The sequence below is a fragment of the Phyllostomus discolor genome, chromosome 7 (assembly GCF_004126475.2).
Source record: "Phyllostomus discolor isolate MPI-MPIP mPhyDis1 chromosome 7, mPhyDis1.pri.v3, whole genome shotgun sequence".
In the NCBI taxonomy this organism is placed as follows: Eukaryota; Metazoa; Chordata; class Mammalia; order Chiroptera; family Phyllostomidae; genus Phyllostomus; species Phyllostomus discolor.
This window is the reverse complement of record NC_040909.2, coordinates 129,482,484-129,508,085: the sequence shown is the minus strand read 5'-3', so window position 1 is coordinate 129,508,085 and position 25,602 is coordinate 129,482,484. Positions and strand designations below refer to the sequence as shown.

At 45.5% G+C, this 25,602-nt stretch overlaps 1 protein-coding gene across 3 annotated transcripts in view; it reads right to left on the bottom strand.

Annotated features, from left to right (window-relative positions):
* NSMCE2 (NSE2 (MMS21) homolog, SMC5-SMC6 complex SUMO ligase) overlaps nucleotides 1-25,602 on the bottom strand; it is a 205,187-nt gene that overhangs the window by 116,026 nt on the left and 63,559 nt on the right. For all 3 annotated transcript variants that reach the window (XM_028534065.2, XM_036031415.1, XM_036031416.1), the window contains exon 4: nucleotides 12,751-12,904. In XM_028534065.2, coding sequence (XP_028389866.1) covers nucleotides 12,751-12,904 — 154 coding nt within the window. The remainder of the gene's footprint in view (nucleotides 1-12,750; nucleotides 12,905-25,602) is intronic.

Here is a 25,602-nt window from a genome sequence, read left to right as displayed (position 1 = left end):
TCCCTTTCCACATTTCTCTCTCGGTAAGTCATGTGCATGAACACACGATGCAACCCATTCATTTATCAAATGTCTGTTATGAGCCAGGAACTATGATAAATGCCGAGAGCACAAAAACCAGTGAAACCCAGGCCTCATTCTCGAGGAGCTCTCTGTGGAAAATGCCACAGGGAGACAGAAGAGGCTTTCCACACAGAGGAGCCTGACTTGTGTGCATCTGAGAGTGATGATCGAGCCACTCTACAGGACGTGGTGCCAACGCTGGTGCTGCAGGCAGCGACAGCGACCTCTCCCACGGCATGTAGTGAGCGCCAAGACACTGTTCTAAGTCACCCTCCCATATTAATTCACTTAATTTTCACAACAACCCTGTAAAGAAGGTATATTATTATATACCATTTTAGCAGATGGAGAAACTGAGGCACAGAGATTTTTTTTTTAAAACCTAAAATCCATACTGGCACAGCTAGTGAGGGACTGGACCCAGACGTGAGTCCAAAAAGTGTGGCTCTAGAACTAACCTATGACCTACTAGTGACCCTGAAAGAATAAGGGCCAATCTCAGGATAATTAATACCCCCTCATATTTAGTTGCATAGGACTTTGCAAAATATTTTCATGGTAGGTCACTTTCAATTTACAATAGCCTTGTGATCCATTGTCTTTGTAATGAATATACATTCTAACTATTAAAATAAATGAAGTAAAAACAGTTATAAATCCTCAAAAGTCCCGTCACTGAAAATAACTGAAGTAGTATGAAAGCTTCTCTTAAAGAGTTCGATAAAAATCCATCACATTCAAATTAGACAATACACTTTAAGCATCACTTTCCATAGGAAAGACAACAAGATAAATTAGAGAATGGGATTCACTGTGTATTATTGTAAATGGCACTTAAACAGTGGAGTACTACCTCTGATTTACTTAAATAAAAATTATGATTCTTATATTCTACTTTTAACTATATAGTTAGATTGAATATTTGACAGTTAGTTTACATGAAAATAGTGTGCTATTCAATTAACAATAAATAAAATTCATTTTAATCAATCCTTCTTCTGAAAATAGTTTAAATTGTTAAAACAGGACAAACTAGAAGTGAAAGTGTGAAAAGCAAATCCACTGTCTGATTTAGGAAAGGAAATTCCCCAATTTCTTCCTATTCGCTTAGCTCTTAAACAGATCCAGATACGCTTGTAGAAAGCACCAGCTGACATTACTCAACGGGGGTTTCCTTACTTTTGTCAAATTTGGATTCCCTTATCAGCAGGGACACACAGTATTTGTTTGTTTTTCAGTTTTTAATCAATACATGACTAAAGGGGGCAGTCCTCGATGTAAGTAAAACGTGCACTTCCCTTACACAAATCACACATCCTGGCAGCTGGTCACCTGACTCCTCCTATCCGTCTCACCCAACAGCTCGCAGTTTACATTCTCCAGTGGCACTGACCATTTTGCTTTGAATTACAGTTACTTTAAACACTGGTTTCTCTGCTCCACTCAAAGGGCTAAGTCACGGCCGTCTGTGTACTACCTCTGACTAAAGCCCAGTCCCTGACACAGTAATCATACTTGTCCGACTGAAAGGATACAAATTTTGCCTATTTTTTTTAAAACACAAACTTCCTGAGAGAAAAGAATATGGCACACGTTGCTTTCTTCTCTATGCCCGAATACCTGGCCCAGTGCCACACACAGAAGAGCCACTCAGAGACAGATATCCGGTTGTATGTCAGTTTTACTTATGTTAAATGATCTCTTGAGTTGCTTCGGTATCTGAATAAACATGTCTCTGATCAAACAAGTGGATGACTCAAAAAAGTGAGATTACTCCAAATACCCCTTGCTTTTATGGGTTGCATAACAAGAGAGAGTTAACACCACCCACGCACAGCCCATGCTGTCTCAGCAGTTAAAGACTGATAATGGGGCAGATGAAAAACCTGGCCACCCCCAGACCTTGCCTTGTAGTGGCTTGGACCACTGAAGTCTGGCAAAAGTGAGACTGTGTAATTTCCAAGCTGAGATCTCAAGAGGTCTTCTCTGCTCCTGCTGCTGAGGCTCTTTCTCCCTCCTGCCATCCTATGAACAACCTGGCCTAGACCACATAGACTGGGGGGAAAACTGTCCCACCTGAGGGTGCCCTAGACTAAGAAAGCCCACGCCAATCAGGCAGCGGACTGCAAATGTGTGAGTGAGCCCGGCTGCATCAGCTGAAGAATCGCCCAGCCAAACCCAGTCCAGATGGCCAGTCCCCAGAAGCGTGAGCCCAATGAAAGGTGGTTGCTCTAAGTCACTGAAGTTTTGGGGTCGTTCGTTCTACCACAAAAGCTAACTGGGAGAGCTGGAGACTCATCACCACTTAAATGTAAAACAGAACATTTACAAGGTGGCATGATACCAGTCTCTATTCCACAGCAGTTTTGACCTTTATAGCCAATGAAAGTCATTGCTGAATGTTTAGTATTTATTTTAAGTAATCATAAAATCCTAATTGTGATAAAAGCACAACTTCTAAATAAAAATAGCTTTGTGACTGATTTTTAAAAACCTATTATCTAATAAATGAGTACGCTTCATCTTATCCCCTTATGCACCACGGGAATTTTTTTTAACTACACAATGTGTTCCTTGCTTGAAGTCGGCTATGACTTCTAGTCTTCAGGGCTTTACACACCTGTGCCTGGAAGAGTCAAAACAAGCAGTGAAGCAAAGTCTTCAATCAATTCTACTAACAAGGAGGAGAAATGCCCCCCCCCAAAAAACAATGGCTAATTCCACCACCTCCAAATCTCATCAGATTACAGAATTTTGTTCATGACTTTTGAAATATGAAGCATATGAGCAATTTTCGGTTTAGAAGCGAAAACTGTGTGCATCATTAGTAATAGGAAATTCAACTCTAGGAAAAGAAAATGATACTAAAACAAACTCCCCCTTTACTGCTGTTGGCCTGAAAGCCCCTCGGTCCTCCTTCCAGCCACCTGAGCCTTCCTCTCGGCTCCTCCTTTTCCTCCTCTCCTTACCAGTCTCTTGGACTCGTCCTCTCGCGGGGCCACCTCTCTCCCACAGCTCCAACAACCACGTGGGAGGACACGAGGAGCCTCTCTCCCGCTCATCAGCCATGGTCTCTCGCCAAAGCTTCCCTCGTTTCCCACCATTCCCTGAAGATCTGAGCCCAAACCCGGCACCTTCAGTTCCGTGTACTGGACGTTCAAGTCCCCCTCCCCACCTAAAGACCACCTCTTCCATGAGACTTCTTACTACTTTTAATGGTATCACCTTTTCCCCAGTTATGCAAACTAGAGACCTCAGAGCCATCTTCAACTGCCTATTTTCCTATTGTTTTAAATGAATTGACAAATCCTGAAGATGTAACCCCCCCCCCCCCCCCAACACCTCTGGCATTCATTCTCCCTTTTCTAATTCCCCGTATGCAATGTTTGCACTGCTGGTCCAGTATGTGACTGAACCATTTAACAAGTCCTCTTGCCATCCCAATGTATTCCATGTACCACAACCAGGCTTATCTTCTTAAAGTTAGAATCTGATCAGATGGCTCACCCGGTGAAAAACTTCATGCTCCCATAACTTCCTAATTAAACATCCTATTCAAGGCAACAAATAGCTCCATAAATCAGTCCCAACTTACCCTTGTCATCTTACCTGCCACGTCCTTCTGATCTAACTGGACTACTTGCTGGTCCTCATGTCCTGTGTCTTGCTGTACTTCTGTCTATGGCTTACAGTATCTCCCTACTCAATAATGGTGCCCAGAGTGCATATGCAATATTTGCACTGCCTTAATCTTTAATGTTATGTGAGAAGGCAATTCCTAAACATTTCATTTTTTAAAATGAATTTTCATAAATTTCTTGATTATTTCCAAATTTTCCTGTTGGATCTTACTGAGAAACATCTTTGTATTTGCATTTCTGATTATTTTATTAGAATTGATTCCCAAAAGTACAATTACCAAGAGAACATTTTAAAGAGTCCTGGCACACATTTTGTACCTGTAATATTCAAATGATTACAGATATCTTAAATGATCACTGTGATATCAAAGCTCAAGCTTGATCCTCGGGTACGGCTGGTGGAATACATTATGTACAATGTTGGTGTTTATAACCTATAACTCTGCCATGCTTCTCCCAACTCCCTACTCCTTCAGGGCCTCTTCCTCTCCTCCCCCAGGCATGACCTCCAGTCTCCAGCCCGTGCAATTACCAGAACTCAACTGTAGGCCCATGGCCATCACAGCAAAAACAAAGAATAGCTCACTGCTTCTCAAAGCTTGGAATTGTAAAACCATAATAACATACTTTCTATTTTTAAAAGTGAGGTTATGAGGGAACTTGTATTCAAGGCAAATGAGTCAGTTAAGATGAGAAAGTTAATATAATTCAGACAGCATGTCTGTGCTGGCATGTACCCTCGCCACCCGCAGTGGACACAGGATATTTTATTTTAAAGGGCAGTATCAGTACATGTTCACATATCAGATTATAAACTGGATGCCAGCGATGGTTTCCATTTTGCACACTCTTCAAACAAAATAACTAGCGTGTTTCAGTGCTCCCATGAACACTGCCTCGCATCCCTCTTTTCCTGCTGCGCCATCTCACACGCTCTTCGCTACGCCTCTCCAAGAGTAAACTTCTCAGAGGCCCCGCATTGTGGGTGTGTGCTTCCTCTACCTTCGGGAAGATTCCCTGAGGTCAGCGGCATCTGTGCTGAGGCAGAAGGACAAACCTGCCTAACCCCTAAGGGAGGAGAGGGAGGGCAGGGTACGAGAACATTCCAGGAGGAGACCAGCAAGCGGGAAAGCCTGGAAGGGGAAGACAGCAACCCTTCCCAGGGCCTGCAAGAGTCCAGATCCAGGGGCTGGAGGAGGGGGGGGGGGAGGAAGTGGACAAGAAGCCTGGCGCCAGAGTGGTCTGCACTCCGGCGGGGCTGGGGGGAGCCTCCGACAGGCCACCCGAGGGGTGACCGTGACCAGACCTGTGCTTTCGAATGATCTGAATGATCGGTCACTGGCAGAAATCGCGGAGGCAAGTATGGAGCAGGAGGCAGGGAGGGGCTGAGGGTAAAACCAAAAGAGCGCAGCAGTCGCAGGAAGAAACGGGGAAGGGAACCATAGGGGTGTGAGGAATGGGACTGGACGGCACATCTCGGTAACCGGCTGAAAATTCTTACTCATTTCTTTGGAGGAGTAATATTTTTTTCACTTTTGATAAATAAAGATCAGATACAGAAGGAAAATATACCTAAATAAGCCACTACTGTATTTTCTTGACTCTAAAACCCTATCAAATGTACGAAGCATTGTCCGTGTAATTACTTTGGTGACGTGACAGGAGAGACAGAGGTTAAGGTTGTTAAGGCAGGAAGTAAAAGTTCTGGAGTCTGACTTGTAAGTTTCTTGCTTTATACCATTGAAATGAAGTCCAAGAATACAGCCCTCCCAGGGAAACAAAGTAAGTACTTTCCACCAGTAAGCTCCCAATGGTCACACTGGGCAAGGAAGGCTGCCACCAAGTCTGGGGACACCTCCCGCCAGCTGGCAAGCCCACTTGAGCTGAGAGCACCGAGTCTGCCCAGGCGGCCTTGCTGGGAAGGGACAGACACCTGCCCCGTCCTCTCACCCCCAGGGAGAGTGTGGCCAAAGTGCCTGCCGTGGGATATCTGTCGCTGGGGAAAAAGGTGCCACGCACTAGGTTTTAGTCCCCCACTGCTCACCCTTCATTCATTCCCCAAACACATGGAAAGCTCTGGCTCCATTCCAGGTGCTGATCTAGGCACTGCGGAGGGCACCTAAATGTTTCTCGAATGAATTAAATAATAAATGTAGGAGGCACACAAACAGGAAGACATGAACATTATATGAAAATTTTAAATCTTAAGAAAGAACTTCATGCTCAATATCACTGGTCATCAGGAAAGTGTAAATGAAATTCGCAATGAGAAACCACTGCACACTTACCAGAATGGCTGAAATGAAAAACAAAACCAAAATAACCACACGCTAGTGAGGGTGAACGGCATCTGCCCCTCTCTGCACTGCAGATGGGAATGCAGAACAGTGCACGATACTAGAAAACAGTCTGTCGACTTCTTGTAAGTTAAACATGTTATACTTACCATGTGAGCCTGGATATTTATCCAAGAGAAATGAAAACTTAGTGTCACATAAAAACCTGCCCATGGCTGTTTGCAACAGTTTTATTCACAATGGCCCCAAGCCGGAGACAACTGAGCTCTCCTTCGGCTGCTGACCGATGCACAGGCTCCGGCACACACTCATCCGCAGGGCGAGACATCGCTCAGCAACACAACGCAACAAGACGAGGACATCAGCAACACCACGGACGAACCTCAAAAGCGTTCTGTTCGGTGAAAGAAGCCACCTGAGAGTCTACATGCTCTGTGATTCCACGCATGCAACATTACGGAAAAGTTACAACTATGGAGAAAAGGACGCAACACTGGTTGCCAGGGGCTGGAAACGGGGGGGAGGTATCAACTACGAGGAGGCACCCACAATATACATACAACAATGATGAAACTTAAACCCTCCCAAGGCTGGAAATTAGTGACTTGGCAAGGCAATTATTTTCTTAAGTGTGATGCAGACCGTCTGCAGGACACCAGGATCGGGCCTCCTATTCTGGGTTCAGGCTGCTTTCCGAGCACGGATGGCATCACACCCTCTCCAAATTAGTCCCCATGGCACGTCCACAGCTCCCAGTGTGCGTCCGAACCTGCGGCTGACTCATTTCTCCCTTGATAACTGAACCTTTCTTTCCTAATAACTTTAATTATAGCCACCTCTCATCCTGAAGCTTCGCCTTTCCCCAGGAATGTATCTGTTATCCCTGTGACCTCCTGACTATGAGACAGAGGGCAAATATGTCCCCTCCGCGATGCAGTTTGCTGAGAACAGAGCCTGCACTCCTCACGCACTCCTCTCCTGCACGTGGAGGTCCGGAAGAGGAGAGAGGTGATGTATGTGTGTGGGATTACTGCTGCAATGTCTGAGGCAGATTTCATGGGATCTGTTCTAAGCGTGCAGTGCAATCAATATCCCATCCCTGTCTGACATAACATAGCAACCAATCACACAGGAAGTGACTTTCCTAGGTACTATTTATTGAATTTTTCAGTATTGCCAAAACCACAGGATCTGGGAAAGGAGGACCCGTTGTGAGTCTCCCTCTATCTACTGCGTGACCTTGAGCAAATCACTTACCTTTAATGAGTCTCACTTCTTTATCTATCAGAGGAGACTACGTGTTTCTCTAGGGCTACTTCGAAGGTGAGGCGAAGCACAAAGGAACTACTACAGGATGTCTGGTGGGATCCCCACTACCCCCTCTCCGAACAGAAGCGACCAAGCGAGAGAGTCTCTCCGTGTCCTCCGAGCACGTCAGTGCGGATCTGCGGGAGACCCGAACACACCGTTCACTACCCAAGAGTCCCAGGGTGCTGAGACATCAACAGCAACGCACGTGCCGGATGTAAGGACCGCACCCTGCGCCCCGGTGGGCACTCAGACAAGCGCTGCCTGCAGTGACTCACTAAGCCAACGAGCATTCACGAGGCACCGCAGGCACGGGGCACCGTACAAAGCCTGGTGATTGTTTGGTCACGAGTGCTTTCCAAAAGGACTGGGGCAAACCTGAGGTGAAGGCCGAGGGGACAGGCGTCTTTACAGCTCATTCTGAAGGGCACGTGGAAAAGTTCACTTCTCACCACGGAAAGGCCTTGACTGAAATTCCAACACGAGAGAGTCCATCTAATTTGCATTAGTCTTTTTTCATCACTAATTCAATTATTTTTTGAAATAAATAATTCAATTATTTATTCATTTACTTTAAAATGTAGACATTTCTGGAAACTAACAGCTCAGCAGAACAGAGGAGGGAGGACAGTGACAACTTCCCTGATGCCCCTCTCCACCCCTGGAACTCCCGTCTCCTGGTTGCCGGCCTCGTAACCTTGGCAGTATCGCTTCACTTCTCCGAACGGCGCCGTTTGGCTTCCCTGATATAAATAAAGACACGCGGGAAAGAAAAACTATACGAGGTAGTAGGTAACCTGAAGAAAGCAGGAGGGAGACAAGGGACACAGAAAAAGGGTCAGACAGATGCTGACTCCAAGAGGAGGAAGAGGGAGACAAACAATTATACAAAGAGTACAAAATCCGCCTAAGACAGAGATTTCACTCAGTGAGCATCGGTCCTCAGGCCAGGGATGCGATCCAGCCTGAAAAAGTCCATTTCTGTTGTGAAATTTATGATTTTCAGCATTTCCCAATAATTAATGATCTTCCAGCAAGGAAATGGCGAGGGCTTCATCAATGTCAGGAGTAAAATGAGGACCAACTGAGAGCCACAGAGATGATACAACTGTCTACAGAAGAAGCAGCAAACCTAATTGTTCATAAACTTGGTTACATGTTCTAAGCAGTCACATTTAAGGGAGCCATACTCAATTCCTGAGCAAGATGCTACTACGTTATTACACTGCGTATTACCACAGGCACTGTACCTTTGCGCCAACATATCACCGTAAAAAGGGTTACAACACAAAATCATGTATGTTCACTTTTTTGAGCAATTTAAAGGATTTTCAAAGACAACATAAGTTGTTGGCCTTTGCTGATGATTTTAGATCCCAACCCTGTAAGTGCTAATTTTCTTCCTCTTCTTCCTCTTTTCTTCACGGATGACATGCCATTGAAAGGAAAAGGAGTTTTAGCATCAGACTGCCTTCAGTAGGTTCTGACCCTCTTTATCTAGCTAATAATTCTGTTCTGTAAATACAAGCTGAGCTCTGGTTATGTGAGGAACAAAGGAATGGAGGGATGAGTTAACAACTTACGCCTGCCTTGGTAACACTCCTAAGAAGTAAACTGGGAAGACATCATGGCTGAAATATGCAGGACACGTGGTGCCCAGGAATCAAATGATCTGTTCAAAGAGGCTGGGTCCAAGGCCTGGTAATATCCAAGAGACATAAGTAACTACTAAAAAATACTGTGTGCTACCGAAGGATGTCACCTTTAGGGTAATCACACCTGCAAAGGAGTACAGTGTATCTGTATTGTTTGCAATCTAGGCCTGGTAACCACTCGCTACCTGCACCGCCTCCTTCCCACGCGTGCCCGCTCCTGCTGGGCCTGAACCCAGCCCCAGCACCTTCCCAGACGTACAGCTCCAGGAAGCCCCTACCAAGTGACCGGCAGGGATCGCCCAGATGAAATCTGCTTTCCTGCCCTGACTCTCTCCCCCACACGGTACTGCATTTGTTTCTGGCATATTTTCTTTGCTTTTGACTCGATATTTCTGATTGACGGTTCTCACATTAGTTCATGTTTGCATATACTGTCTTCTGCAAGTACCAAGACGCTGCCTGTCATCTCTCTCACAACATCAACTGCAACGATTCCTATCTAGTAGGCACTCCAAGTGTTCTGAACGTACCTGAGACAAATGTATGGCATTTATGGGAAAATCTCAGGTTTAAAAAAAAACGACAACTGCTCTGGTTTCTGGTTACAGTTTAGACCAGGGGGTGAGTAAACTTTTTCTGGAGGGGGCCAGGTAACAAGCGCCGTAAGCCCTGTGGGTTGGTCGGGTGGTCTCTGACGCAGCACTCGACTCGGCCATTACAGGGCAAAGCCCCCACAGACGGTAGGTAGGGAAACACGCGTCCACACCCAGTGTGACTCCACTGATGGACACTAAAACCTTAACTTTATACGGTTTGCACACATCACAAAAAATGATGCTTCTCTTGATTCTCCCCCAAAATTGAAAATTATGAAAGCCATTCTGAGTCCACAGGCTGGATCTGGCCCACAGGCCACAGTTTACTGACCCCTGGCCCAGCTCTGAGGTTTTCAAAGCGAGAGTTTCTGGTGGTCTGCAAGGTCCTTTCAGCAGGTCTCATTAACTGCAGGTGTGGCCAGACTCTCTGCATCATATGTGACAAGAGACCGAATAAAGAAGCGAATACAAGGATCCAGCTGCCTTCTGTTAAGCCAGAAATTGAGATTTGCAAAAATGTAAAACAATGTCATTCTTCTCACAAATTCCTTATGTTTAGAAAATATATCATTATATTTCAGATATTCATAATGTTGTTTATGTTAACATGTAATGGGTTTATCATTGATTTTTTTAAATGGACTCCTATTTTTTAATTCCTCAGTTTTGATTTCTGATAAGATAAATGCCAATAGCTACATAACCCATGTCAACCGCAGCTCCCTGGGGGTCCTCAGAAATGCTAAGACTGTAGAGGGATCTTGAGCCGAGCCGGTGTGAGAACTAACTGCTGACTGCAGCTGGCTGACTCACCCCTGCCGGTGCGGGGACCCGCGGCGGCCTGCAGGGCACTTCCCCAGGCCCACACCCCAGACCACCTGATTTCGGTCTGCAACTTCACCCTGCCCACCTAAGAGCTCCCCGGCATTTCTCCAATTAGATCCTGACTCGGTCAAATTTAATCCCATGCAGTTTACGTTCTTGCGTAATCGAGCTGGTGAAGACGCGGCGGTGGTCTTCGTAAAAGGACCCTCAGAAATGGGCAGACCACAAGAACGCCTCAGCCCTTACTTTGCCAGAATGGGCAGCCTGATGCATCCATCTCTCCTTGGCTTGTGTTTTCAAATCTTAGAAATTATTGTAGTTCCTTGCCTCCATGGGAACACACCTCAAAACAAACAGATCTCACTGGCTCCTTTGTGAAATGGAGTCCCCCTGACTTGGCTCCGCAGAAACCGTGGGGACCAGACGCCAGTCGGCACCCCCACAGCGGCATCGACTCTGAAGAACTAATGCCCACGAGCCCTGCTGCGGGTTTCATCGACGGCAGCGCCAGCGGGAAGGCACCGTCACTTATACTTTGCAACTGAGGGATACACACCTTTAAGAGATGATTAATGTTTTGCTTGTTCTGCTATTGGGATTGAAAAACTTTTTAAAAGAATGTTTTAGAAGAAATAAAAGGAAAAGTTGTCTGATTTCCAGTGTCACTATATAGGGGAATCTTACATAAGGAAGTATTTCTTTCAATATAAATTTACTTTGTCATAAGGTTTAACTGTCTATCCAAAGGATGTGTACTGCTTGCCTGGGGACTTCTACCCCAAATCTCCGATTTTAGAAAGAATTATGCAACAGCTATGCTTTTCAACATTTATGATTCTGTTGAATTATATATTATTAACTGGAATGTGTTTCCCCAAGGGTGCATGACTCTAAAAACTTTTATAGTTTCCTCTTATGGAATAGCAACTTAGTAAAAACAAAAAAGTAAATTTACATTTTTGGATATTTATCCTACAATCTGCATTATAAAATATCTAAAAAATACCATGAATTATGATCAGATACTAAATCTGCCATAATTTGTGATTCTGGCTCCAACCAGTAATGTGAGACACGTTTGTAGGTATTTTGAACACCACCAAAACGGAGATTCACTAGCATCCTTAAGACCAGAAAGCCCCTGGCAAGTTATTGACTGTGTGAGTGATTACTGCCCATTTGGGGCAACAGTGCAAATTACATCAGAAAGATTTTGGTAGCTGTGATGTTCAGTGAAGAACAGAGAACAGACCTAAAATGTGGGGGAAATGCTTACTGTTTAAATCTACAGTAAAAGCAAAAGTCTCACCATGATTGCAAAACATTCCAAATTGTGAAACTTAATTTGTAAAATAGACAAAAGGCAGCTTCCTCAGTTATTTTTTGAGATCTCAGCACCAATTTAAAGAAAATGCTCATATTTCAAAGAAAGCCTATTCCATTCAAAATATGAATCCCTATACTTGGAACAAAGTTATAAATAAATCTGTATGTCGGATTTACAACATTCCTCTTGTTCTCTGTGTATGCAAATGAAGCTGATGTGATACTTAAGTTTTAAAAAATAGTTACTTGTTTCACTATTCAATTCTTTTAAGCAATAAAAGATCCTTATACAGAAAAGTAAATATCACAACTGATGCTAAGGTAAAAACAATCAAATTACACAAAACTGTTGTGGGAATTACATAGAAAAAAGAAAATAAGGATATGTATACTTCAGTATGTAGAAAAGATGTACTGTTTCTGACAAATAATGTTTAGAGTATTTTTTTATATAATAAATCATTTTTCCCATTTTCATTTTTAAATCAAAATTATGTTAATTAAAAAAACTTGAGTATAATAAAGTTGACTAGGAAGGCAACAAATTTCACAATCACATGGAATTTATACTACCACAAAGCTAGAAGGGATCAGGAGAATTTCAGTCCATATTTGAGAAGAAAAAAACAGTCTAAGTAAGTAAACACTGTTTCTACTATTCCAAAGCAACCACACTAGAATCAAAGAATAGTTATTTTAAAGCTTGGCACAGCAGTTTAAAATTCGAAAAACACCCTTGCTATTTTAATAAAATAGTTTTCAGGGTTTTTCTTCCCCCAACTCCCCTCCTCAGCAGGGGAAAACACAGTGTAAATTTTCTTAGCACTTTGTGGAAGCTGTTGGCTTTCAGAAATGGACAGGTGGATCTGAACCAAAAGTTAGACAAAACACAGAACTGCAGCAACAATAAAAAGCCATTTAGAAAGAGGATCAAGCCAAGCAGATGAGCAAACTTTATAAAATCAGCTTTCTGGGACTACTCATCAAGTCAGGTCCCTCATTTCAAAAAGCCAGAGCAAAGCAAAGCATGCTGACTTACATTGCTTCTTCAGTTCTTTCAGCTGTTGTTTGAACTGTACAAATTTTTCATTATTTTGAAAGTCTGCATCAGAATTCTTATTCTGTAAAGCCAAGAACTTCATCTCCACTAATAATTTCAGATCTGGTATATTTTCTGGACGTTCTTCTTTTACCTGACAAAGGCAATAAGGTTATCTTAGTTAAATGTTAACAATAACTCAGCTTTGTAATATTATTTTTAACTCATTTCATTCAAATAAAAATATAATGAGGTAGAAAACAGAATCCCCTCAATATAGAACCAAAGGGGAATCCGTTCTTGTTTCCAGAACGGATTGTTGGGAAACAGTGGAAGGAACCAATCACCCCATCTACTCGTTGCTTTCTTCTTTTCTTTCTTTCTTTTTTGTTAAATTTATTGGGGTGACACTGGTTAATAAGATTATGTTTCGAGTACGCAACTTTATAACACGTCATCTGTATATTGCATTTTGCCCCCATCACCCAAGTTCAGTTTCCTTCCATTACCATATACTTGACCCCCTCCCCCCTGTTCAGTCTCCTCCCACCCCGCTTCCCCTTGGGTAACCACCTTACTGTTGTCTGTGTCAATGAGTGTGTGTTTGTTTGGTTTGCTCATTTGTTGCCTTCTGTTTTATAACCCAATGAGTGAAATCATATGGTTCTTGTCTTTTTCTGTCTGACTTAATTTGCGTATTAGCATGGCACTCTCGAGGTCCATCCACGTTGTCACAAACGGCAGTCTTTCATCTTTTCTGGTGGCTGTGTTGTGTTCCCTTGTGCCCTGCTCACCTGCCATCTCTGACAACTGTGGAGAGAAAAGGCGCACGGGCCGTTTCCTGTGGCCTCTCCCCACCCAGAACCCGAGCATCACCACGTCCCCCTTTAACCCGGGTCTGCTCAGCCCCTCCCCCACGCCCCCTGTGGTTACTCCTCCCTCCATTCTCGCTGCTCCCGTCTCTGGCCCGCTGTGTCAGTAGGCCAGTGGCTCTGACTTCACAAAGGATGTTGAGACTTTAACCTTGAACTTCACCATCTGCTGCCACAAGGAATAAGTGTCCCCTATCCTGTTGAAAGCTAATCTCAATCTACGTTGTTTTCCTCCCAACATTGTATTATACATTTTTTGAACACGCAGAAAAGCTGAAAGAGCCGCAGTTCACCATTCACCTACGTGCTAGATGCCATGATTGCTGACTGGCTATGGCGGCTCTACCACATGTCTGTTCAGCTACATCTCCCCCTGCCTACCCTCAACCCTGCTTTTAAGCTCATTCTGAATTCCCCCTTCTCCATCTCCTTCAGAACAAACTTTCCCTCTCTATAAGCCTTCCCCCCTCAAAGCCTTTAAACTGGCTCTTCACACACATATTTAAAAACAAAGAACCTTTTAAATCCCTGCCCGCCCCCCTCAGCCACTCCCTCTTTATGTCTAGCTCCCTACACAGAAAAAACCACCTGCCACCCACTGTTCCTACTCCCCACGCTCACACTGTATCCACTACGATCAGCTGCTGGCCCCGCCACCGCTGGGCAGTGGCTCTCCTCCGGGCCTTCATGATGGGTCCCGTGAATCACAGGCCTTTTGCTGACGCTCCCGCCATCAAGCAAAATTCGCCAACTCTCCAGGGGCCCTGACAGGCCCCGGATTTCCTCCACAGTCTCAGTAGTATCCCACTGCACTTACTCTTACGTTTCTTTTCCCTAATAAAATGTAAACTCTTTGAAAATTGTCTGATTTATCACTGTGTTGCCAGTACCCAGCACATAGTAGGTGGTGCTCAATATATATGTACTCAATATATTTCAAAGTAATTAATCTGATTTGCTCCAAATATACTTATCCATTGAAACCCACAATTTATCAACTGTTAATAATTATTAGGTGGGTATAAAATACAATTTCTGAACTGGAAGACAACTCAGGGATCATCTGATCTTGATATCTACCTTCTCCAATTTCATAAATAAATAAAATGACATAAAAAGAAGTTAAATTACTTACCTACTATTATCCAATCAGTTAAAGGCAATGCTAAGACTCTAAGATAGATATAAAAAATTCTCGGTATTTCCCTGGCTAGTGTAGCTCAGTGGATCGAGCAGGGCTGTGAACCAAAAGGTTGCGGGTTCCATTCCAGTCAGGGCACATGCCTGGGTTGCGGGCCAGGTCACCAGTAGGGGGTGTGCAACAGGCAACCACACATTAATATCTCTCCCTCTCTTTCTCCTTCCCTTCCCCTCTCTCTAAAAATAAATAAAGAAAATCTTAAAAAGAAAAAATCTTGGTATTGATTCTAGTCAGTGGGATAGATATATTTCTGATCTCTCTGATTCTGAGTATCAATGCATGTAAAGTCAAAAGATTATCTGCAATAAATCTGCTCAATTACCCTTTGTCATAAAGAAAAAAATATATAATCTTTTGCTTAATTGCTATGCATTTTAATTGGCTAAATCAAAAATGAAAATTAGGCATAAAACCAGATGCCTAACTTTACACTTACAGCACAGAGAGAAGGAACTGCTTGTGCTCTCACTACACTGATGAAACCCAACCAACACAGGGTCCACCACCAGAGAGAGTTATGAAAAACACAGAGAGGCTTTAACAAGTCTTACACACTATTAAAACTTTTAAATCACTCCTGTGAGGCTAAAAAACCAACAGAGCTCAGTTTAGAAGAGAGGGCAGAATGGCAATATAATAATGCCTTACATCTCAAGAATAAGAGCTATGATACATGGTGACTAGCTACCCTCTAACCCACCAGACAGAACAAGGTGCAACAAGTTCAAGATCATAGCACAAAGGGTTCAGGGTAGATACAGGAAATAAATCTTAGTTCTTAGAGAGAAAGTACAGTGTTTTTCTGGACTGATAAGATAAAATCGACTCACACTCACCTGAGATATTAATGGTAATATTATAGGAACGCGTATGAATGAACCCTCTCAAGGTCTTTAATTACTTAATCCAGGGTGATCAGAGAACAGCTGATCTGAGTAGGTGGTCAGTGATGGAAATGTTCTTTTCCAACATAGTCTCCAACCCACTGGACACAATTTTCCAAGTTCCCCTACAACCACTGCTGAGGGTCTGGATAGAGGAGGGAGAGGGGAGGTGCAGGGTAAGGCATTTGAGGTTGACAACGTGGAACCTGAAATATGACTGAGAAAACCTGAATAAACCAACTTTTAGCACTCAAGGTACTTTTCCCGCAGGGCCAGAACCCCAAGGGAGGTGTGCTGTAAAACGTATAAATGCACGGCACCACACACCTCCTCTGGAAACCTGATGCTACGGCTGGCGCAGCTACCATTGCAGAGGGAACTCACTGTACTCCGGCTAATGAAACGAGCGCCTGGAAAACTTCTAATTCATTATGTGTTTAAATCAATGCGGTAAATGGGGATTAACTGTAATTTTAATGGTTTCTTGTTTTGTTTGTGTCTTCAAGAGAAATAGATACATAACCCCAAAAGGGAAATGAAAAAGCCATTCGTTGGGAGCTGATGGCGAGTGTTACCTCGTCTGAAAAAAGGGAAGGACGGCCCTCTTTTCCTAGGACAAATTTAAAATACCTCCGAGGCTTCTGAGATGGGAGGAGAGGATCTAGTAGATCCTAGTCCAGCCCTTTCCTAAGGATAAAGCCCCCAGGTACGGGCCTAAACCCTCGTTGAGTGAAAAGGCACTAGGAGTGTTAGTTTGCTAAGGCTGTTAGGGAGCCACAGAGAGCGTGGCTTTAACAACAGAAATCATGTGCTCGCTGGAGGCTACAGGCAGGAGACCAAGCTGAGGCCGGCAGGGCTGGTTTGTTCCGAGGCCTCTGCCTTGGGCTTCAGGATGGCCATCTTCTTCCCGTGTCTTCACGTGGCCTTCCTGCTGTGTGTCTGTTCAAATCCCCTCTTCTCGTAAGGGCACTAGTGAGTCACAGCGGGTTAGGGCTTGTCCCGATAACTTCATCTCAACTCAATGACCTTTTAAAAAACCCTGTCTGAGGTGCTGGGGATTAGGTCTTCAACACAAGAATTTTTTTTGGGGGGGGGGGAGGGGTGTGGGACACAATTCAGCACATGTGAGGGGGGAACCCCCTACAAAATTAGATTCTCTTCTGGAGGGCAGACCCCTTCCAGGACAGGCTTCCCGTGCTAGACTCGTGTTCCAGGAACCCATCTGTGTCAGTGCAACAACTGGTGTTGTTGTGAGAGGTTGTGTTCTAGTTCAATGAATTTGTTTGAAGACTCTTCCAACCCACGTGCCCATTTCATGATGGGCGATTTACGACTGCACCTGCCCGCACTGCACACTGAGTGTTCAGCAGTTTTTGACCAAAACAGCATGATACCTGTGCCCCTCCCTCCCTAGTCACCTGATCAGGCCCCGAGCCACTTTTTTTTTGTTGTATCCCTGGACGAAAAAAGTCCTCAAAGGGAAACATTTTGCTGATGTGGAAAAGGTATAACAAAAAATCACAGAAGCACTAAAAGGCATCAAAATCGACAAGTTCAAAAATTGTTTTGAGCAGTGCTTTTTTGAGCATGAAAAAAAGTCTGGGTAGGTGTATGGCATGAAACGGAGAGTGCTTTGAAGGTAATGAAGTTTAAACATGTAAGAATAAATACTCAATTTTTTATAAATAAATTCTGGGGGGTTTTGCCCCCCCCCCCCCATACACTGGGTTAATGCATTTTTAAAACAAAGTCCTTAAACCAGCTGATAGATTAGCTGGTTTAGATAATATAAAGATTAGGTTAATCTTTATATTATTGTCATTTAAAAATGATAGAAACTGCTGAGAAGTAAACTTTCAGATACCATGCCTACATAAGGAGAATTTCATGCTGCCCTTCGGAGAGAAAAGGTTGAGGCTTTAGGACCACCCGCTTCCCCGTCCAGTGCTCAGTGAGTGGCCTCGGTGCGCTAAGCACGCAGATGGATAGGACAGAAGACCAGAAACGCCAGCTGGGCACGGGTATGAATAGCTCTGGGGCCAGGCTAGGGAGTGGGCCCTGATCTGAGAGGCGGCAGAAAAGACACTCAAAGGTTTCAAGGAGTAAAGTAATAATACTATAAGAATATTTTAAAAAATGATTACTGTGGTTAGATTATAATGACTCTAAGATATTCGATATTTAATACAGACTACTAGGTAAACAGCATTCTTCTGGGAGAGAAGGGGGCAATCCTGAACTTCTGCTGAACATCTAAGGGGAGAGATGGAGTAAGTGGCTGGCAAGACATTTAACGTGAGAACGTGGGAAGAAAGAGAAGAGACACGTGAAGGGAGTTCTCTAAAGGAAGCCACGCAGAAAGCCAAGAGCGAGGGATGCCACGGAGGAGAGGAAAAGAGAACGTTTCCGTACGGGCGATGCTTGTCCTTCGGGAGGAATGACCCAAGACAGCCCAAGTCACAGAAGGTCTCGAAAGAGAGCGCTGGATGTAAAGGCTGGGCACTCGGTGCCGTGCACTGAAACTGTCCGTCCGTCTCGGCCCAGCAGCCTGCGAGGCTGCTCGCAGGCGGGCACCTGCCGCACAGGAGGTGCTCACAGGATGCTGGCGCACGAGGGAGTGACGGGGAGGTGAACGTCGGCTGCCGGAGAGGAGCAAAGAGAGGAAGGGAGCTCTGTGTGAACAGACGAGTACATTCTGGTGGCAAAGGAAGAGGAGAGATACAGGAAGTAGATCGTGGGCAAGACAGAGCTAAAGATACTAGTTTACTTGCAGAGAGGGGCTTGAGTGAAGTTCACAGGATGGAGGGGAGGGAACATGGACCTCAGGGTCAGACAGACTTTGGTCCACCCTACGCATGGCTCTTAGGTCAGGACAGTGCTCCTAGGCCTTGGATTTCTCTCTCCTCTGAATTACACAGCAGGAATGCCAACTTCAACACTGTCACATTAAGTCACGTTTGTGTTTAACACTGGCACACAGTAATGTCGAGAAAATTTTACTCTTTTCCTTCCAACTTGAGCACAGACCCTGTAACATGTCTGTGGACTGAGAAGAAGAGGCCACGGGGGAAACAAATCCAAGCACTAAAGGGAAAGCAACCACCAGACGTCGGCTGAGAAAGTCACTCAAGCACTGGGGCAGAGCCTGGCGAAGGAAGAGGGCGACCCTCCCGCGGGGAAAGCACGCTCGCCCGTACCAGGTGTCCTGAGCGCCTCCAAGGCTGGGCAAGCGAGGGCCTGAGAAAGCCCCCAGAGGGCAACAGGAAGCGGGGAGGCCTGTGCTGAGCGGATGTGCGGGCCCCAGGTGAGAGGAAGCTGCCCACAGCTCTGGCGAGGCAGCCTAGTGAGACGGCAAGCCTCGTTTTTACAGAAACGTTAGAAATCCAGGCTGCTGGGAGACATTTTCTGGTTTTTAAAGTGATGTATAGTCTGGACACTACATCAGCCTACAGGCCATGAATCTGAAACTCTGTTTAATGCAAAGAACATGTTTTGGACATAAAAATAAAAGTACTCTCATGATCCACAATATTTGGCAGGGGCGGGGAGGGGGGGGAGCAGGTAGGAGGGTCTAGGGCAATGTCCAGACTTCTTTCTACTTGAGGCATGAAATGTGGCTCTTTAAAGCAAGGCAGAGAGTGATGGGACAAGGGGTGGAGGGTTGGGGGAGAGGGGAAAGGAAAGGGTTCCATTTTGCCATGCTCCTCCAAAGTGTTCATGATTAAAAACTCGGACTTTAGACTCGAGATGAAAAACAAGACTCTGCTGCTAACTGGATGACCTAAGAAAAGTCACTAAACGCGTCTAACCTTCGCTTTCTCACTTGCAAACAGAAAGGAGTGTCCGTCTTCCCCTCCCAGAGCCGCTGAGAGGGAGAGGTAGAGCGAAGCCGCGAGGCCCCGAGCTGCCGGGCACAGACGGGCTGGTGAGGAGCGGCGGGCACCGCTGTCAGCATCTGGTGTGTCCCAGGGGCCTGGGTATCCATCCGGTCTGCAGCTCAGCAGACCCACACGGAAACACCCACGTGGAAGAAGTCAGTCTGGATTTCGATGGAAACCTCGGAAATAAATGGGACTACCAAGGGGACCAAATACACAGAAACTAAAAAAGAATCAAGAATAGAACTCTGGAGACTACCACATTGATGAAACAGCTAGAAGGACCTAAAAAGAAAAAGTACATAAGTGAAAAAGACAACCAGAATAAAGTGTCCAAAAGTCTAGGAGAAAAACTTCAAGATCTGCCAAATGCTGCAGAGGGGTCGAGCTAAGTGAGGACTGAGAAGGGGCCCTGGACGTGGTTGGTGCCTGGGTCCCTGGGGGCTTGAGCGGGAGCGGAGGTGTGTACCAAGTGCTGACTCCGAAATGCCCAGGTCTTTGCTTAGCGAATCGTTTCAGGAAGACGGGGCAGTGACTGGAAAATCACACAAAGCCTCCAAAGTTCCAAGATTCTCCAACCGCTCAGCTCCAGCTCAAAAGCACTTGTAAATGGTTAGCTACATTCAACTGGACCGAACACTCCTGAGACCGACATTTCTCTCGTGTCAGCAAGGGGAGCCCAGTTGACGAGCTGACTGCCAACCACCAAGGCCGGCCTCCCGGGCCCCATCCCTATGAGCAGAGCTTGGTTGCTTTTAGGGGTGAAAGATAATGGCAGAAACAAAAGGCAGAACTCGGTCTTTACCCACAGTGAAACTACATATTATTTCCAACGCACTTGAACCTAAGGTTTTAAATATTTATATGATGATGGTGATAATACGCCTTGTTTCTTTCAAACAAGGCTGTATACATATGCAATTACACAAAGTGTGTCATTTTATTGCCACAGGGCAAAGTCAAGGTCTCCTCCTTCAATTATCATTATTGCCTTATAGCCACCATCTCACCGGGTGGGGAGCTCGCAGGTGCTAAGGATATTAGTGGGCTGAGTCATTCACACACTTCTGAATCATGTGAGAATCTAGTAGAAAATCAGTCATTCCTGTAACTGAACCAAGACTCAGATGAATTGACTCTCTCCAAAAGAGCCGCTGTTAGATGTCTGGTTCCCAAAATAACACATACCTGATGATTTACACTTCAGAAATCACACAGCCTTCAGAAGTTTATTACGGGCACATAACAGTGATGAGCCTTTGGCTTTGTGTGCTGCTCAGTGCACTGAGTATTCCAAGTTCTAAGTCATAGGCACCTTGACTATGACTCCAGGAACAGCTTTCATGCTGGGAATCCAGAAGAAATTGCCTCAGCGGGTCCTAGAGCATTTATTCAGCAAATATGTACCGAGTCCCAGCTGAGTACCAGGCACTGAGACACTTGGGAAGCTGGCCCAGACCTATGACACACCACCAACCCAACTGGTCATGCACAGGGTAAATTTATATAGGCCAACGCTGGCTCCACCTTCACATGGCAAAAAGCTTGGTAAAGTTTTTATTGAAAGGCAAGTCCAGGCTAAGAATCATTATGCTTCCAGTGGCTCTAACCTAATTGCATGCATTTACATATGGAGACACATTGCATTTTCTACAGAGTTTACTATCCTTGCCTTCGCCCTGTTTTATTTCATTTTACTTTTTTAAGTCACACGTGCTAACGATAGCCGGCACGGATCACGGCCTTCATCGCGTGCCAGTTTCTGTTGCCCGTTGCACAATCGGCCCTGAACCCTGGTGGACCCAATTCTCTACAGTTGACTGAGTTTCCCAGTGCCATTATTTGGTCTGACCTCTGACAAAACACTTCAGAGAGGAGAGCACTTCCTTGTTGAGCATTATGACGCATCCAGTGGGCTTCCCGGCTTGCCAAGCTGTTGTGACACACCACTGGGGAGCCGTGGCCACCGGACACGGGCAGATCTTTCCCCGCCAAGCCTTTCAGAAGGAACACGCTGAGGACGAGTGAACTTAAACAGGTGTGAGGGTGCTCTAGGTCGAGCTCGAATGGGCCACTCCTGCAGAACAGGCCACGGACAGATGGCAGTTCAAAGAAGCCACCTGCCGTCTACACGCATCTGTTACGGAACACGTATGTGTTGGAAACCACTCCAGTAAACTCCTTGCGGCACGTCCCCGCTGCAAGGTCATGGCAAACAGGAGTCACCTCCTCACACAGAGCACAGCGTTAAGATTCCCTTATTGGGGGCTCGGGAGGCTGGCAGAAATGACACACTGCTGATTCTGCCTCTAGTTTCTCTCTGTTTTGGCAGAATTCGTAGTCACATGCACTGCTTATTTACTCATCCTTTCGATACATGGTCACCAAATGCCTGCCACACCCAGGCACTGTGGTGGGCACGGGAGACGCGATGCACAGACGAACCTGGCCCCAGCCGTTCTCATGGGCTTTGGGGTCCGGAGGAGGAAACTAAAATGATCCAAACGGTCAAAGAAACACACCCGCGCCAACTGTGACAAGTGCAGGGAAGGAAATGTATTGGATGCTAGGAGAACATGTCACAGCGTGAATACGGAGGACATCACGTCACAGGCAATCTTGTCAAGCGCTGTTCAATTCAAACACAGGCCAGGCTGCGGGGAGGGGCGGTGGGACGGGGCTGGCTGCTGTTGTTCACAAACACTTTGCGCTTGCACAGCGCCTTTCATCTGCGTGGGTCACAGCCGTGCACACACACACGAGTCACTATCCCAATTTTACAGGTGTGAGGAGTGGGCCGCTCACAGCAGTTCAGCATCTTGCCCAAGGTCATACTGAGTCACTGACAGATGGTTTCAACTCATTCAAACGCCCTTTCAACTTAATTTTGCTTTGTATGTGCTTCCAAATAACAACTCAGAATGAACTTTTAGACCCCATCTTAATCTCAGGAAAGCATACTTGATTCCAAGCGCAAATTCTCCAACTTCAGGGGTCACCTGCTAAGTTTCTTCGATGAAAAAACACTTATTTTGAACTTGAATTGACTTTCCTGTCCACCATGCCCCTGTCACCCCTGTCATCCACAGAATTACTAAATGTCTTATGTATCATTATGGGATCTCACTCAAGACTTTGCAATGAAAACTGTATAGCAATAGGTGGATGTTGGTGAGACTGACTGGTCTTACCAAGTACCCCCGCCCAATTATCCAGAAAGATGACCTTTCAGACTGCTGAGTCATCGACTGAAGAGTCACTTCCAGTGCTACCTGGGAGACGCCACCTCCTGAGATTAGAGTGATGTCCCACGGGGTGTTAGTAACCAGTGAATAATACATGACATTGCTGCTCCCATAGCCAGAACACGTGGGCCTTTTTTTTGGAAGCAAGGGACAAAAGTAGAATTAGCTCCACATCTCCTCCTGCCCCTCATACACCTGACGACCAACCTGCATTTTCCCACAAGGCTGCAACTCCAGTTCTGCTGGTTTACCAGTCTCAGTGCCCAAGAGAAGAATGATTTCACCCAGGGACTCAACAATGCCTCCACTGACTTCAAAGCTTAAGCTGCCACCTAGCAATTTTGAGCTCCTCACGACACTCAACAGGCAGACAAAAAGGGAGGTCACAGAACTGGCTGGGGCAATGAATCTTCCTTATCAAGGGTAAACAGGGTGAGAAAAGGGAGGTGTGTGTCCGAAACTGGGGATACCTCCATGTCTACTGGTAAAAGACAAAGGAAGTCAGAAACAACGCCATACAGACAGGGCCATCGAGCACACAGATACCTCAAAAATGAAAGCCTATGCAGCACAGTCAGATGAAAACCTGCATCGGCTCAGAGCTGGCTGAGAGCTCAGAGAACATGAATAGTGGAGAGAGGGAATTAAAAGGACCAACTCTGTGTTCCGGACCAACAGAAAAAGCGGAGACTGAAGCATCCATTCTTATTTTGTCCTCGGTTTGACATGCACATACTTGTGTTTTTAACTATTTCCCCCTTTCCCTTTCTCCTACCATTTTTTAAAAAAGATTTTATTTATTTATTTTTAGAAAGTGAAGAAAGGGAAGGAGAAAAAGAGGGAGAGAAACATCAATGTCTGGTTGCTTCTTGCACACCTCATGCTGGGGGCCTGGCCCACAACTCAGGCATGTGCCCTGACCAGGAATCAAACCAGTGACCCTTTGGTTCACGGGCTCATGCTAGATCCACTGAGCTACACCAGCCCGGGCACCATTTTATAACAAGGGAATTGGTGGTTCATTCAGTTACAGAGTGCCATCATGGAACAGTAATGAAAGCAACAAGCATGGCCCACATATCCTAGACTTGGAAATAGTAACTGAGATGATGTTGCATTTCCTCCCTTTTGTGGAAAGAGAGAGCATGTTCTTCACTTTTATGAGATAGCTGCAAGGTTAGTAGGAACATTTGCAAATTTAAGTCTGGACGAAAAGCGGATGCTGCAGAGGTTGAGCAGCCAAGCTCACCAGTCGAGATCTTTGCACACCTTTCCAACATTTGGGGAACACCCACCCTGTGAATGATACCTCACTGACGGGAACCACAAATTCGCTTTCTCGGCCTCCCTTGCAGCAAGAACACAGACATGTCACCTTGGCTCTTTGCCTGTGGGACTACAGCACAGAAGGTGCCAGTACAGCTCCTGAAACCAGATTACCAAGGAGTTTAAATCCCAATTCTGCCTCACACTAGCTGTGTAATGTTGGGCAAGTTACTTAACCTCTCGGAATCTTGATTTCCTCTGCCCAAATCATGGGGTCGTCATCGATGTTGAAGAAATTAGTGCATTTAAACAACGTAAAACTTTGAAATCCAAACACAGTAGCTACTAGCCACATGTAGTTATTTAAATCTAAATTAGCTAAAAATTAAGTCAAGTTAATACTTCAGTTCCTCAGCCACACTGCCACGTTTCAAGTGCTCAGTAGCCCCACGTACCTACTGGCTGCCTTTCCACTGTGCAGCCACAGGACTTCCCTTGCCAGAGCGAGTGCTGCTGGAAAGTACTGACTGCAGACTACTTCCTGGCCTTCAGTAAGCACTCGGATGAAAGTTGCTGCTGTTATTGCCACCAGTATTGTTATCACTATCATTATTTTACATCACATCCTCAGAACTGATTCATTCTATACCTGGAATCTTGTACCTTTGACCACCTTCCCCTAATTCCTCCCCATCCCCCAGCTCCAGCAACCACACTGTCATCATTATTATTGCAACAGCGAGTTTAAGATATAGCTGAATTTAAAAAATCTGGCCAAGGGGCTAGACAAGTAAAAGGCAACTGAATGCAGTCTGATAAGAATAAGCGGCAGTATCAATAGCAACGGCAGCTTTCAATGTACAGTTTAGTTTATTGTGGACAAGTTACCCAGCTAAGCACTTCACACGGATTGTTTTATTTAATCTTCCCCAACCCCCCCAGGAAGTTCAAGAGCGAACACACCCCTGTATTACAGGAAATCAAGGTTTAGGAAGAGGTCTAACTGCAAGCAGTCCACGTGCTCATCAGTGCTGGGCCGGGGCTTGCACTGGCAGGTCTGTAACGAAGTCCTCGTCTCCACTGCGACTTCGAAGTCACCCGGTATGTGCTGAGCACCCCCTAGCAGCCGGGCGCTGCCCTAGCTGCTGGGGATACAGCAGTCATCAAGAGACCAAGTCCCTGCCCTCGTGGAGCTCGCATTGCGGGTGGGAAGAACAAGAAGAAAGTGTGTCATTAGCCAGATAGTCATGAGTGCTGCGGACAACAACAGAGCAGGGTGGGGGCAGGTGAGCTCTTCTGTGACGGATGGCCGGGGAAGGCTCCATTCACTGAGAAGGCGACATCTGAACAAAGACCTGAAGGAAATTAAAAAGGGCAGGGGAGTGGAGGGAGGTGCGGTCAGAAAGAAGGAGGGGGTGAGGGTGGGACAGGCCACGGAGGCCCTGTGTGGCCTTCCGCCTCTCCTCTAAGAGAGGCGGGGAGGGTTTGAGCAGAGGAGGGAGAAGA